Raw genomic sequence first — 15094 nt, forward strand, 5'->3', positions numbered from 1 at the left:
TATCAAAAGAAACTGAGAAAGAATGGACTGTGAGGAAGATGAAAACCAGGTGTCATAGAGGCTATCTAGGAAACACACTCCTATGTTGTCTCCTCCTGCCTTACTACTTCACCTCTGACACATCTGTCACTAAATGTATGTGGCATTCTTCTTTCCTTACACCAAGCAATTCTCAAGACACTAGCTGGGTGTCCTATAATTCAATTCAATTCTGACACTAACTGGAGTTAGAATTGGCACAGACCCCAAAGGCTAAGCATCCAGCCTCACTAGACTGTCCTCCCCACCTCTTCATCTCAGATGCCAGCATAAAAGTCCAACTTGTCATTTGTACTTCTGACCAACCAGCTATAAATCAGAGGTTCCCATGACCCCTCCTCAGGTTTAATCATTTACTAGAACAACTCACAGAACTCCAGGAAACACTTATGTTTACCAGTTTATTATATAATAAAGGATACAGATAAATAACCAGAAGAAGAGATATATGGGGAGAAGTCTGGAAGGGTCTAAGCACAGGAGCTTCTGTCCCAGTAAAGGCAGGGTGCTCTAAGCACATAAATGTGTGTACCAGTTTGGAAGCTCTCTGAATCCTGGCGTCATCATGTAGGCATGATCGATTATTAACTTAATCTCTACCCTTCTCCCTTTCCAGAGGGAAGGTGGAGCGGAAAGTTCTAAGTTTCTAATCATAGTTTAGTCTTTCTAGTGACCAGCTCCATCCAAGAGCCCACCAAACATCACCTCGTTGGAATAAAAAACAATCCTATCACCCAGGAAGTCTCAAGAGATTTAGGAGCTCTGTCAGGAACTGGGGTCAAAGACCAAATAGTAGAACAAAAGATGCTCCTAACACAAAAGTGTTACCACTTAGGAAATTACAAGGGTTTTACAAACTCTGTGCCAGGAACTAGGGACAGAGAGCAACTCTGTTTTATATATATATATATATATATATATATATATATATATATATATACCAAAAACATTTTCATAGAGGTGGTAGTCAACAATACCCAAAGAACACTGCTGACAGGCTGAGTAAGATAACAGAAAAATAACCTTTGGATTTGGCAACATATGGATCAATGGTGACCTTGATAAAAACAGTTTTAGTAGAATTCTGCAGACAGCAACACAACAGAGATCAATGAGGGAAGACCAGGGAGTGAGAAAATATAATTAGCTACTATAGATAACTCAACAAATTATGCTGTGAAATAAAAATGACAAACTGCTACATGGCAAAAATACCATAAAGAAAGACACAAGCACATGGCAAAATAGGGGAAAAAATATTGCAACTCTTATCATAGGCAAAGGGTTAATTCGCAAAGAGCTTGTACAAATCAATAAGAACCATAACAAGAACAAAAAGAGGACACAGAGGTAAATAGACAGCTGACAGGAAAGGAAATATAAATGGCCTATTAAGGTGCGCCTGGGTGGCTCAGTCGGTTGTGTCTGACTTCGGCTCAGGTCATGATCTCACAGTTTGTGGGATCAAGCCCTGCATCAGGCTCTGTGCTGACAGCTTGGAACCTGAAGCCTGCTTCAGGTTCTGTGTTTCCCTCCCTCTGCCCCTCCTCTGCTCGTACTCTCTCTCAATCTCCCAGAAATAAATAAACACTAAAAAACATTTTTTTTAGTAAACAAATAAATGGCCTTTTAAAATGCTTAATCTTGGGGCAGCTGGGTGGCTCAGTTAAGCATCTGACTCTTGATTTTAGCTCAGGTCATGACCTCATGGTTTGTGAGACTGAGCTCCAAGTCTGACTCTGTTAACTGCACAGAGCCTGCTTGGGATTCTCTGTCTCCTCTTTCTGCCCTTCCCCTGTTCAAATTTTCTCTCTCTCTCAAAATAAATAAATAAACATAAAAAAATAAAATGCTTAATCTCAATCCTATTCAGAGAAATGTAAGTAAAAACTACAGTGGGATACCAGTTTTCACCCATCTGACTAGAAAAAAACTTTCATGCTCTCATATATTGCTCATAGGAGTATAAATTATTCTACCCATTCCCCTATTGTGTAAGTTTTAGAAATATCTATCAAAATTACATGTAGATCTATGCTCTGACCCAATAATCCCACTTCTAAGAATTTTCCTATATCTTCCCAAACATGTGACATATGTTCAAAGTTATTCATTACAGTAATGTAACAGCATAGGATTATAAACCTCAGTACCTATTAATTAGAGGCTAGTTAAAGAAATTAGTGGACATCCATGCAATGGCATTTTAGGCAAGTATTTTTTTAAAACTGAGAAAGCTTTCTAAGTCTTGATATGGGAAGATCTCCAAAATATATTGTTAAGCAAAAAAAGGCAAGATATAGGAAGACAAATGTATAAAGTACAGTGCCAAGAGTTAACAATACTATACTATATACTTAAATATTTGCTAAGAGGGTAGATCTTACATTAAGTGTTCATATCATAAAAAAATAAAAGAGGGCAAAGGAAACTTTCAGAGGCGATATGTTTATGGCAAAATTGTGGTGACAGTTTCATGGATGAATACTTATCTGAAAACTCATCAAGTGTATACATTAAATATTTACAGCTTTGTGTACCCCAATAAAAGGGCTTAAAAATAACATATTTTTATGCTTAAAATGGAGAAGACAAAAAATGGAAGTATAGTATGCTATCATTTGGATAAAAAGGAGAGAAAGGGGAAAGTATATTGCTTCATATATGCACTGAATTGCTCATAAATATGGACTGAACGACAGATAAACTTGTTCAGGAGGAGAGAAACTAAGCAGATAGAGAACAGGGTGGGAAGGAGTTTTTACAACATAAATTTGTATACCTTTTATGTTCAAATATGAGACTGTACAACATTCAAAAATTTTTAAACACTTTTTTAAAGTTTATTTTGAGAGGGAGAAAGCATGCATGCAAGCAGGCACCCCAACATTCAAAAAATTTTTGAAGTATACTGTGAGGGAAAAGAAAAGTGCTGCAGGGGGAGCCTGGGTGACTCAGTCAGCTAAGCATCCGACTCTTCATTTTGACTCAGGTCATGATCTCATGGTTTGTGGCACTGATCCCCAAGTAGGGTTCCATGCAGTCACAGAGTCTGCTTGGGACTGTCTCTCTCCTCTCTCTGCCCCCTCCCTGGCTCACATGTGTGCTCTCTCTCTCTCCAAATAAATAAACTTATAAAAAGAACGGAAGAAAGAAAGAAAGAAAGAAAGAAAGAAAGAAAGAAAGAAAGAAAGAAAGAAAGAAAGAAAGAAAGAGAGGTCTGTGAGTTTAAGCCCCACGTTGGGCTCTGTGCTGACAACTCAGAGCCTGGAGCCTGCTTTGGATTCTGTGTCTCCCTCTCTCTGCTCCCCCACTCCCACCACTCATGCTCTGTCTCTCTCTGTCTCAAAAATAAACATTAAGGGGCGCCTGGGTGGCGCAGACGGTTAAGCGTCCGACTTCAGCCAGGTCACGATCTCGCGGTCCGCGAGTTCGAGCCCCGCGTCAGGCTCTGGGCTGATGGCTCAGAGCCTGGAGCCTGTTTCCGATTCTGTGTCTCCCTCTCTCTCTGCCCCTCCCCCGTTCATGCTCTGTCTCTCTCTGTCCCAAAAATAAATAAAAAACGTTGAAAAAAAAAATTAAAAAAAAAAAAATAAACATTAAAAAAAATTAAAAATTTAAAATATGTTAATTAAAACCATGTTTAGTTTATTGTCAGCTCAATGTCCTTTATACATCAAATATGGGGCTATTAAATTATTCCGTTAAATTAGAAATAATATTCACAATGATCAATTTAAAAATCAATTGGTTTATCATATTCTTTTCAACAAGACAAAAGTTCGGACTGGCATATTTCTAAAAGTTTAACTGGCAAGGAACAATCCATTTCCCAAGTAGCCTGGTCAAAGTTAGTAATTATAAAATACTATGGCATAATGAAACATGTTGTTAATACATAGGCAGTATAAATGACAGACAAATGTTCTTACTTAATTAGGCTATAGCACACAGCTCGTAGGGGTTCATGGTCTTTCTTCCTTATATTATTGTTGACCATAGTATCTAATTCATCTCGAGCAAACCAAAGTTGAACTTCTGTTACACTGTAACTCGCTGACTCCCGAGCACAGTCCTCAATGTTATGAGCTTCATCTAAAATGACAATCTGTTCTTTCAGATTGATATCCATCTATAAGACAAAAGAATTTTCCTGTAAAACATTCAGCAAAATGGATTTAACAGCAGTAGGCAAGATATTTCATTTAAAACTTTGCATGACAGACCAATAACAAGGGTAATTATATAAGCAACTGATTCTAGGTCTTAAAACATTTGAAACACTAAGGCTAACAAGTATCAACTCAACATTACCGGTTCCCATTTTTCACTATCAAAATATGTGTTATGTGAGCCTGGATTAAAGTACAGCTGGCCACACAAAGGGGTATAAAAATCTCACTATGAGGGAATCTCCAATATAATGTTAAAAGCAGAGTAAAAAAAATTTTTTTTAAACTAAAATACAAGATTCAAAAGACTCTCAAAATGTTAATATAATATAGCATGTATCTATTTCATTTTAGACTTTCTTACAACCCTTCATTTTGAGAATTGTTCTTCCCCAATTCTGATGTGATGTTGATAGACCTATTAATCTGTTAATCAAGGGATATCACCACTCTCACAACATAGAATTCAGGCTTATCAATTAAATAAAGTATTCCATCCCTCTGTGGTCACAGGTTTAAGAATGGAGATGGGGAGGGCGCCTAGGTGGCTCAGCCGGTTAAGTGTTGGACTTCAGCTCAGGTCATTATCTTGCAGTTCATGAGTTTGAGCCCTGTGTTGGGCTCTGTCCTGACAGCTCAGAGCCTGGAGCCCGCTTCAGATTCTGTGTCTTCCTCTCTCTCTGTCCCTCCCCCACTCACACTCTGTCTCTCTTTCAAAAATAAACATTAAAAAAAAATTAAAAAAAAAAAAAAGAATGGAGGTGGGATTCAAGGTAGGCCAACCAGAGAAATCTGGGGTGATGAATAGGAGATGATGTTCTTTTTTTCCAGGTTAGGTGGCTGCTTGTGGTTATCTTTGTTTCCACTAGAAAGAACCTGCCTGAGAATAAAGCCATCGCAATAAAGTCAGCCAAGTATTTTTTTCTTAAGTTCTGGTGAAGCTGGATTTGTATCACTTGCAACTGAAAGAGTCCTGGCTAATAGAAAGAAATGTACAAAGCAATTACCAGTGAGTTATTCTGAAGAAAAAATATACAGAGGGTTGACGATGACTGAAAAAGAACCATGGAAGAGTAGGAAATATATTGGGGTTTAAAAAAGGAGTAGAATTTGGATTTGTATAGACAAAGGGAGTAGGGCATTTCAATATAGGCATCATCAAAAGCAGAGATATAGGAAAGAATAAGGTGTCCTCAGGGGGGTATGAGGTAATTTTTGTAGGGTTCAAGTTGGAAGTTTGTAGCAGAGATGTCTGAAAAGGCAGATTCAAGCCAGACTATTGAACATTTTGAGAGTAAGCTTAAGAAATATGGACTTTATCCCATGAGCCAAGAGTGCAATAGATTTTCAAGCCACAGAACGATGTAATAAAAGTAATATTAGAAAGACTGACATGCCATTGATATGTACAGTGGCTCAGAGGAAAGGGTCTAGATAAGAGGCAACCAAATAAGAGGTAGGACAGTAGAGATAGTAAACATAATGCCTATTAATTTTAAGCTTAAATAGGAACTTAGTAAGTAGTCAGATCTAAAGAGAAGAATAATAATTGAATATACTAAGTTATTCACTTTTTCTCTTATACTGTAACAACTGGATGTTTCTAAGAAGAACCATGCAAATAAACACAAATGCTATATCCAAATTTCATTTATCAAAAGCTCACAAAGCATAATTTGCATGTTATACATATTCTCCCCACAAATTCTTCAAACTATAGATTCTTCAGATGAATGTTTTAAAATAATTCTGATTATTCATAAATGGAAGGAGTGATAGTTATCAATGGGCCTCAAATGGGGATAACTCTGCTCCTACCTGCCCTCCCCCACCCGTATACTTGGCAACATCAGGAGACATTTTTGATTGTGACAGCTCTAAGGATGCTACTGGTGTCTAGAGGATAAAACCAGAGATGCTGCTAAGCATCCTACAGTGTGCAAGATAAACCACCACAACAAAGAGTCATCAAATCCAAAATGTCAATACTATCAAGGTTGAAAACCTGTGCTATAATCCCATTTCAAAATATTTACTACTTTGGACATTAAAATGACAAGTTCTAAAATTCAGTTTTTAATACACCTCAGATTGTTTTCAGTACTCTATTTATATATGTACATAAATATAAAGCAAAAAAAAAAGTGAAACATCTAAAAGCTTTCATATTGATCACTTATATTCCAGTAAGTGGGAGAAAAGTTTGAATTTTCATATAGCTACTCACACTTTCCCTTATTTGTGCATCTAGAAGATAGTTGTAGGGACAAAATACTATGTGAGCATCTTCTATTAGTTCCCGTGCTGTGTAATACGGACATGCCTTTAGTTTTTTTCCCAAGCTGACAAGTTCTTCTATATCCCAGGCTTTGCACATCCCTTCCAGAGTCTGTAATGTGTGTTGATCACTAATTTTATGTACGCCATGATAAAAATAGCAGGATTTGCCCTAAAAACAAATATGCATAACTGAAATACGAATCAACATTGCAACAAAGGAATAAAACAAGTTTATCTCAGAATTTTCAGAACATCATTAAAGCCACATACAGGAGAAATGATACCATACCCACAATCACAACCATTTCAAAGAAAAAATATTAGTTGGGGCACCTGGGTGGCTCAGTCTTGATTTCAGCTCAGGTCATGATCTCAGTTTGTGAGACTGAGCCCTGCATCAGGCTATGCACTATTAGCTTGGGATTCTCTCTCTCCTTCTCTCTCTGCCCCTCCCTCATTTGTACTCTCTCTCTCAAAATAAATACATTTAAAAAAACATTTAAAAAAACATAAAAACATAAAAAAAATAAAGTAAATTAAAAAAAACAACTGTAATGGTCGACTCAGAGCTCCAGATCAGTATAGCTCTAGATACTCCAAATTAACCTGAAAAAAGAAAAAATTTTAAATTATGTTTGTTGTACCATTGTTCTGATTAAACTGATACTGGGGAGCCTAGGAGGCTCAGTCAGTTAAGCGTCCAACTTCAGCTCAAGTCATAATCTCACAGTTCATGAGTTTGAGCCCCGCATCAGGCTGTGTGCTGACAGCTCAGTGCCTAGAGACTGCTTTGAATTCTTTGTCTCCCTCTCTCTCTGCCCCTTCCCTACTCAGAGTCTGTTTCTCTTTCTCAAAAATAAATAAACATTAAAAAAAAAATAAAGTGATTTTAGGCAAAAATATTTCTTGAAGGATATACAAGAACAATGGTATCACTGGTTGCTTTCAAAGACGACAGCTAAGTGACTTGGAGACAGGAGCGAGAGAGATTTTTCTCTATAGATACTTTTATAGTTTTCAGTTAAGCCATGAGAGAGTATTACTTAATCAAATATATGTAAGGAAAAAGAAAGGAAAAAAGGAGAAAGGGAAGGAGGGATGTCTTAGGGGGAAAAAAATAGTGTTCACTACAAAATATTTGGAAAATACAAACAGTACCAAAAAACTCACTAAATTATCTATAAATCTACTATACAAAGAATGTATCAGTAACATTTGATATGTTTCATTTCATAATTCTTATATTCGTATGTACATATGAATACAACTCTACAATGTGATCTAATATTTAAACAATGAGAACAAAGCAAATTTTCCCCAGGCATCAAGGATTATTAACAATTTAGCCACAAAAAATAAAGCCACAATAAATTTTTTATAAAACCAGAATCATTTTTTTTCTCTCCATCTGACTAAAAATCCTATCAGAAATATTTTCTCACATCACTAAGTAGTTTTTCATTGTTGCCCACATATGTACATTGAATTAATAGTTATAAACCAGTTTCATTATTGTTGGGCATTTAGACTGTTACCAATTTTTATATTATAAATAATGCTTCAACGAGAATTTCAATTCAATGCACATTTCTCAACATTTTCTTAGTATACAATTTTAGATATGGCATTATAAGACCAAACAGTACAAAGTAGTTTTAAGTTTCATAAAAACTATACCACCAAATTATCCTCCAAAAAGCATATAGCATTTTACATTACCCTCTCCCCATAACTTTATTAACACTAATATTATCTTTTCTATCTTTACCTATTTTAAAGGTAAAAAATAGAATCTTCTTGCTTTGACTTTTTTATACATTCTAGCAAGGTTTAACACTGCTATTATACTATATGAACATGCTAACAAGTTTCAACAGTAACTTGCATTTCTTCTTTCATGTACTATCTGCTAATGTCCTTTGCTAATCTATTATTAGAAGTAAAAAATTTTATTAATAAATGCTAATCAAAAAATAAGAGAAAATAAGTCCTAGCAACAGTGTGTCATATCCTATTAAAAGATGTATAAAATTAGAAGTATAAATATACACTATTAGAAGTATAAACTTCTATTAAAAGCACACAATTTATCAATAACTACCAAAATTTAAAATTTCACCATGCATGTGAATATGTATGTAATGCAATATTTAATGTCTATCAAGAAGGGACATGTTAAATAACTTATGGTAAATTCATGTAAAAGATATAGCCCTTAAGAAATGTGTTAGATTTGTCCATGTGCCAATGTACTTGAGCTTTTAAAAGAGTATATACACATATAACAAATGCATATTTTAAGTGTTTTGGAAGAATATACATAAAACTTTACAGTAATTTCCTTGAAAGGTTAAGAAAATGGGAAGAGTAAAAAAAAAAGAGATTTTTCTCTTTTTATGTTACACCCTTCTGTAATTTTGAGTCTTCTAACCACAAATATATTATTACTGTTTTTCAATTTTCATTTGGGACTAACTGGTAGAAGAATGGGCCGTTTTTATTTTCACTAATTCTATGTACCAATAAAAAAATTAAATGATTGTGAAATCCAATATTTATCATCTCAGTTTGCTGTCCTTAACAAGTGAAAAGGAATTATATATATACAATTGTTATAATATACATATATATACACATAGTACATTCTTATCTACAAACTATCCAAAAGCCAAATCTACGTTTTCAAAACATATTTACTCATTACATTCACAAAAATACCTAGAAATTACTAGAGATGGAGTAAAACATAAAAGGTTCATAACCTATAAAATAATGTCGCCAATTCCAGGACAAGGCATGATCAGCTGAGGGACTACTAGTTCTACAGCTTTGTATTCAGTCATGTAAAAAGAACCTCCAAGGTACTAACAATAAAAATCAAGAGGAAAGGGTTCACCTAACGTTTATTTAGTTCATTCTTTCACTTCCTCTGTCCCATCTCTACTACTCTTTTTTACTCCTCATGCTGTGTCAACTTCCTCATTTCATAAGCCACCTTTTGTTTTCTTTCTAGTATAATCAAAATAACAACGGCTAGGAGTTAGAAAAGTTGTCTTTCTTGCTAACTCGCTGTCAGACATTGGACAAACTTCAGGGCCCATTTTTCTCATGTGATGAGGCATCAAAAGAGTAAATGAACCAGGAGCCTATTAAAGATTCCTCAGACCCAAAGGCTGCTATTTCTAAGGTTCCTCTAAAATCCTGATTGTGGGATCCAGAGACAGATGGAGACATGCCAAATATCTTTCATACTGACTTTGATACAGATTGAGTTTAAAAATACATTCGCCATTTCTTCATTCCAAGTATCTTCTGTACTATGCTAAAAGCTTGTATTTGTACCAAACGATCACCAAGATGCCTTCAGAGTATGTGATTATTAACTGTTAAATCTCATCTTCACAAAAAACCATATTTTCCATATCGAGAATAATTTTTTAGAATTATTTCTGGCGCTAATTAAGATGTTTTTTTGTTAATTGAAACAAAAATTAACTTTTAGCAGATAAGTGCATTGCTTTTCCAGTACAGGAGCACTTCTGCAAAAGAAACTGAACAAAAACACACGTGCCTTTGGATCAAGCCAAAAAATCGGAAAGTTTACACTTCAAGGGCACTTAGAATGACACTCCTGTGCAGGCTGATAGCAAAACCAGAATGGTTCATCCATTTTAGCAGTGTAACACAACCCTGAGGGGAGTCTGTCAATTGAAGTGTTATCACACTTTAAACTCTTTTTCACTCAAACTGTCAGTTATCTATTTATCATTTCACTTTGGTGATTCAGCCATAGTAAACATAGACACCTATAGTGACTTTGTAATTGGCATCATTACAATACCAAATTACCTTCAGGACTTGAGAACAAGAAAAAGAATGTTCATGTATGCCTATGAGCTAAGCATTCTGAGGAAGAATAAGGTCAAGACAAATAACCATAAGCACTGAAAAAGAAATGCATAATACAAAATAATTTATTCAAATTACATGGTAGAAGGTGATCTATCAATTAAATAAAACTCAAGGGCTACCTATGGCTCACGGTTTTTTGTGTAGAACCAACTCTGACAAAATATTAGCAAAAGATAGAATAACTTTCAAAACATATTAAATTATCATAGATAATTTCATAGACTATCAATTTACAGTTCAGCAATAATCTCTGAGTATATTCCAGACTTGTAATCTCAGTTTCAGAGTAAATAAACAAGTTATTAAACTGTACACAGACTAACAAACTAATACCGCCAAAAAACTATTAAAAAATCGTATGTTTTTACTAAGAAAGACTTCTCAATTTCCACCTTGCCCAAATTCATATTATTCAAGATTTCCCTGGAAAACTTCAAAACCATTAATGACATATCTTTAAACTTAATAATTTAATAACTTTTTTTTGAAACAGAAGTTTGTACTAATCAGAATTGTAAGATAGGATAATCATTATATTTCTCATTCAATTAAAAAGTATTTTAAAAATTTACTCAAGGGAGAGCCTAAATAAACTATCTTCTTTTGAAGTTTTAAAATACTGTACATAAAATATATTTATTAAATCTAATTAAATTAAATCACTTAAATACTTTCATCTCCTCCTATGACATCATCCATATTTGAATTTTTGGTGGCAGGATTTCAAAGAAGTAAGAAGACACCTAACTAAAATATCCCCAGGCTTTAGAACGAAAATCTATGATTTTAAACTCAAAGAAAAAAAAATTTTTTTAAAGAAAAATTTTTAAAAACAATTTTACCATAAGAAATCTATCAGTACTAGCAATTAATTTGATTTTCATAGGTTAGATTATCACTGGAAATACACATATAAAACATAAAATGAACACATGAAAAACTGAGTAAACTGAATCTTTTCAGCCTTGTTTTTCCTCTGAAACAAAATAACTTTACTCACATTTTTTCCATCCAGCAACTCCAGGCACTTTTCATTTCTGTTGAAGTTGCCCACTACTTCTGGATGGACACAAGTATGATCCCTGCTGGAAAGAATAGTCATTGGGACCCCTGAGTATGCTGTTCTCCGGAGCTCTCTAGTAATCTGAGCAATCTGCTTGTGTGTGCGCGTCCCAAAATATATTTTGGGTATCTTGGATTTCCCCCCATGATCCTTCTTAGTGGTATTTGAGTAACCTTGACTGTTTCCTTGTTTAGTAGAACAACAACACCTGGAACAGTGACCAGGGGGCTGTAACAAAGAAAAGAAAAGACAACTCATGTCTGGTATACCACAAAAAATGTTATTAAGCCTCTCACACAATCAGAAGCTATAAGTAATAAATCACAACTGTCAAATAAAGAGAATATCAAGATGTTACATCATCTAAAACTTACCATTAAAGAAAAAACTAAAAACTCCATTTCAAATTGGTTCTGTTGCACTCTTAGAAGTTATAAATGATGTTTCCATATTTACATGGCTTTCTAACATATCACTACAACTGTTGAATTCCAAATGTTTTAAATAGATTTTAATTCTCCTCTTTCACAAATTGTAAAAAATAAGACAAAATGGAGAACAATTTTCATTTTTGCTTAGACTTCAAGTGAACATGCAATATTAGTTTAGAGTTGATAGTGCTATTTTTGTTTACAGAGTAGCCCATTCAAATATCCTATAATATACCAATATTTTAAAAAGCATTTTAAATATAGCTTACAAAAAAATAGAAATATCAAGTTGAATCTAAAACATCACTAAAAACAAGAAAACTATTCTCTAGCAAAGGGATAAAAATGAATGTAAATTATTAATACTTAATAATGAAGTATATCGTGCGGAACAGTCTTTCTGAAATTAAATTACCTGTCATGGAATGCAAATCCATCAGTAAAATTATACAGGATAGCTTTTTCTGGACAACTGTACTCATAATTTAATTCCATAATTAAAATAGATATATGTCTCCTTAAGCATACCATTTGGAACATCAAGAATATAGTCCATTATTTACCTGATTTTTCTCTTCTGTTTTCAAATTCTCAAAAATAAAATAAAAAGTTCAATGCTGTATTTCAGAACCATGGGTTCTTAATAACTACTCCCTTTTCAACCTCAATTACTACACAAATGAGACAGAATGCAGCCTCATTTAAGAGAAATACTGTGAGGTGGTTAGTTTTATATTAGTGGTCACTGATGGGAAAAAAACTAGCACAGTAGCTTAAGAAAATGTGTACTGTAGAGTTTTAGTTTAGTAGAACAAATACACCATTTAACTAATTTTTTTTTAATTATAATCAGTAAGAGTAGCCTTCATAAACAAATACTAAGTCATAGCATGTTACACCACAATACTGGGGATCAAGCTGTCTTTTAGCCTCAACTCAGTGGAAAAGCAAGTTCAAATTACTCCCAGTCTCGCTCAACCTTGTCCACCATTAAATATTACAATACATGATAGAATGGATGTAAATGTGACCCTTCTGGAGCTGTCACTCACAGGGATAAAAGGTTCACTGATGTGCCAAATAAACAGTCAGTCAAAGCAGATAAAGTTACAGCCATGCTGGAATTGTTACATTCCCCTCTCAGGTTGCCAGTAGCAGCAGATTTCATTACAGAGTGCTGCCACATTAAATAGCCAGTTCCAAATATCCTGCCTTCTATATTGAATAATTACTTATTCACTGAAAGGATAAAAAGAAGAGTTATGAATGGGGCTCTTGTCAACAGTGAGGCAGGAAACAGCTGACATGTGGTTTATGTTACATATGTTGCAATATATAACAATTTATGGTCACAGAAAATGGAATGCAAATTATATCATGATATTTCTGACTGAATTCTTTTTTGGCCTTTGCAATGATCACATTAATTAACCTAGTTAATGAATTGAGATAACTTGAGGTAGCAGAAGTAGTTTACTCTTCTGTACCTCCACTCTTTTCATTCAATTATAGTATTTCTCTTACGGTATGATATAGTAAATTAAATACTGAATATTAAGTTGAATATTGGAATGCTAGAGTCTAATGCATTGTTATATACTATATGAATATATTATATCCAAGCATAAAAGTAATCCAATAAAGTGTTGTTTTCTCAAAGCTTAGAAGACCTTTTTGATGAAACGCTTTCAAAATCAATTCCACTTAAAGCTTTATCACCTACTCCTTTTAATTCCACTGTTTTCTAACCAAAAAGTCCAAACAATATTGAAATAAACAAAATAAGTCAACCCCCTATGCCAAATTATCTAACACATAACTTGTAAACCTTCATACATATACATCTACCACACAATTTTTTTCAAGCAAAAAGAAATGCTATTATACAGTTTAGTAACTTGCTGTTTTATATTAAAACTTTTTACTTTTTTAAAATTTGGCACTAATAAAGGATCTCCCTATCTTAAAATGTTATGATAGTAGCTATAACTAACAAAAGCTAAAGATCAAGAACTAGTTTTAGAAAACTTTTGCCAGTAGAGCAGCTTTATTTAGGTACCTTAAATCTGGTTCTCACCCCATAACTGAGAAAATTATAAACTATGGCTAATTTTATGGCTAATTTACTTCAGACCAGTGTAAAACTTAATAAACAAAAACATGTTTTTGTTTATTAAGTTTTACACTGGTCTGAAGTAAATATATCATCTATGAATTTGAGGCTGACTCTCCTTAAGAATATGATTTTTCCATGGGTGGTTACGCAAGTATTGGAGAAAATAGAAATTAAGAAAGAAAATTCATTGTTTTTCCTTTGCAATATTAAAGAGGAATTATTTCTTCAGAAGTGATCTTCCATTCAAAGGATTTGATACAATCAATCCTATTTCAGATGGAAAAAATTTAATGTGGCAAAAGAAAAAAGGCATTTATTTAGCTACAAAAGAGAATTATTTGTACCAAAATCACCAACTTTCAATTCTGTAAGAAAACTAGAGAAAGAATACTAAAAACAGCAATGTCAGGAAGTCATAATATCCTCAAATCCAATTAATAGGCTAACACTTTATGGCCTCTTTCTGAAACACTTTGATCTAGCCGTCTTGAAATAATAAATGGATAAATTAAATTTTGTACCTTTCATTAAATATTTCTCCTACTAACAAGCTATCAGGTTTATCTTTCATAGGGATATTTTTCTTTTGCTTCTGACCTTTGAATTTACAGAAACCGCATTAGTAAACTGGAGAATAAATAAAAAATTGTTCACTCTCACCCAACATATCTGAATATCAAGAAAGATAAAACATACAGATTCCCCAAAACCTATAATCTCTAAGACCTGAAAGTGGCGACACTGAGTGGCAGAACCAACCTCTTTAAGAGATGGCTGCTTTTCCTATAACTAGAAACTGTCTAGAGTCCTTTTACTTCAACAAAAGGCAAGAAAACCCAAGCCAAATAACACCAAAATTCTATCATCATTTAAAGAGAAACAAAAAACAAAACAAACAAAAACTATTAGGGGCCCCTAATAGTTCAGTAAGTGGAACATGCAACTCTTGATCTCAGGGTCATGAGTTCAAGCCCCATGATGGGTGTGGAGCCTATATATATACATAAATACATATATTCATAAACAGAAACATAAGAGACATATGTTGGTGTGACAATTGTATTATTTCCATATGCAGGAG

At 34.0% G+C, this 15094-nt stretch overlaps 1 protein-coding gene across 1 annotated transcript in view; it reads right to left on the reverse strand.

Moving 5' to 3' along the window:
- Positions 1-15094, reverse strand: part of BRIP1 (BRCA1 interacting helicase 1) — a 204202-nt gene that overhangs the window by 137909 nt on the left and 51199 nt on the right. Inside the window, 3 exon segments of the mRNA XM_047080924.1 lie at positions 3972-4171; positions 6439-6660; positions 11404-11694. Coding sequence (XP_046936880.1) covers positions 3972-4171; positions 6439-6660; positions 11404-11694 — 713 coding nt within the window.

This window comes from Lynx rufus, unplaced genomic scaffold (genome assembly GCF_022079265.1).
Source record: "Lynx rufus isolate CCGP_SWC_20201006 ecotype Redwood Valley unplaced genomic scaffold, mLynRuf1.p SCAF_18, whole genome shotgun sequence".
NCBI classification, from domain to species: Eukaryota; Metazoa; Chordata; class Mammalia; order Carnivora; family Felidae; genus Lynx; species Lynx rufus.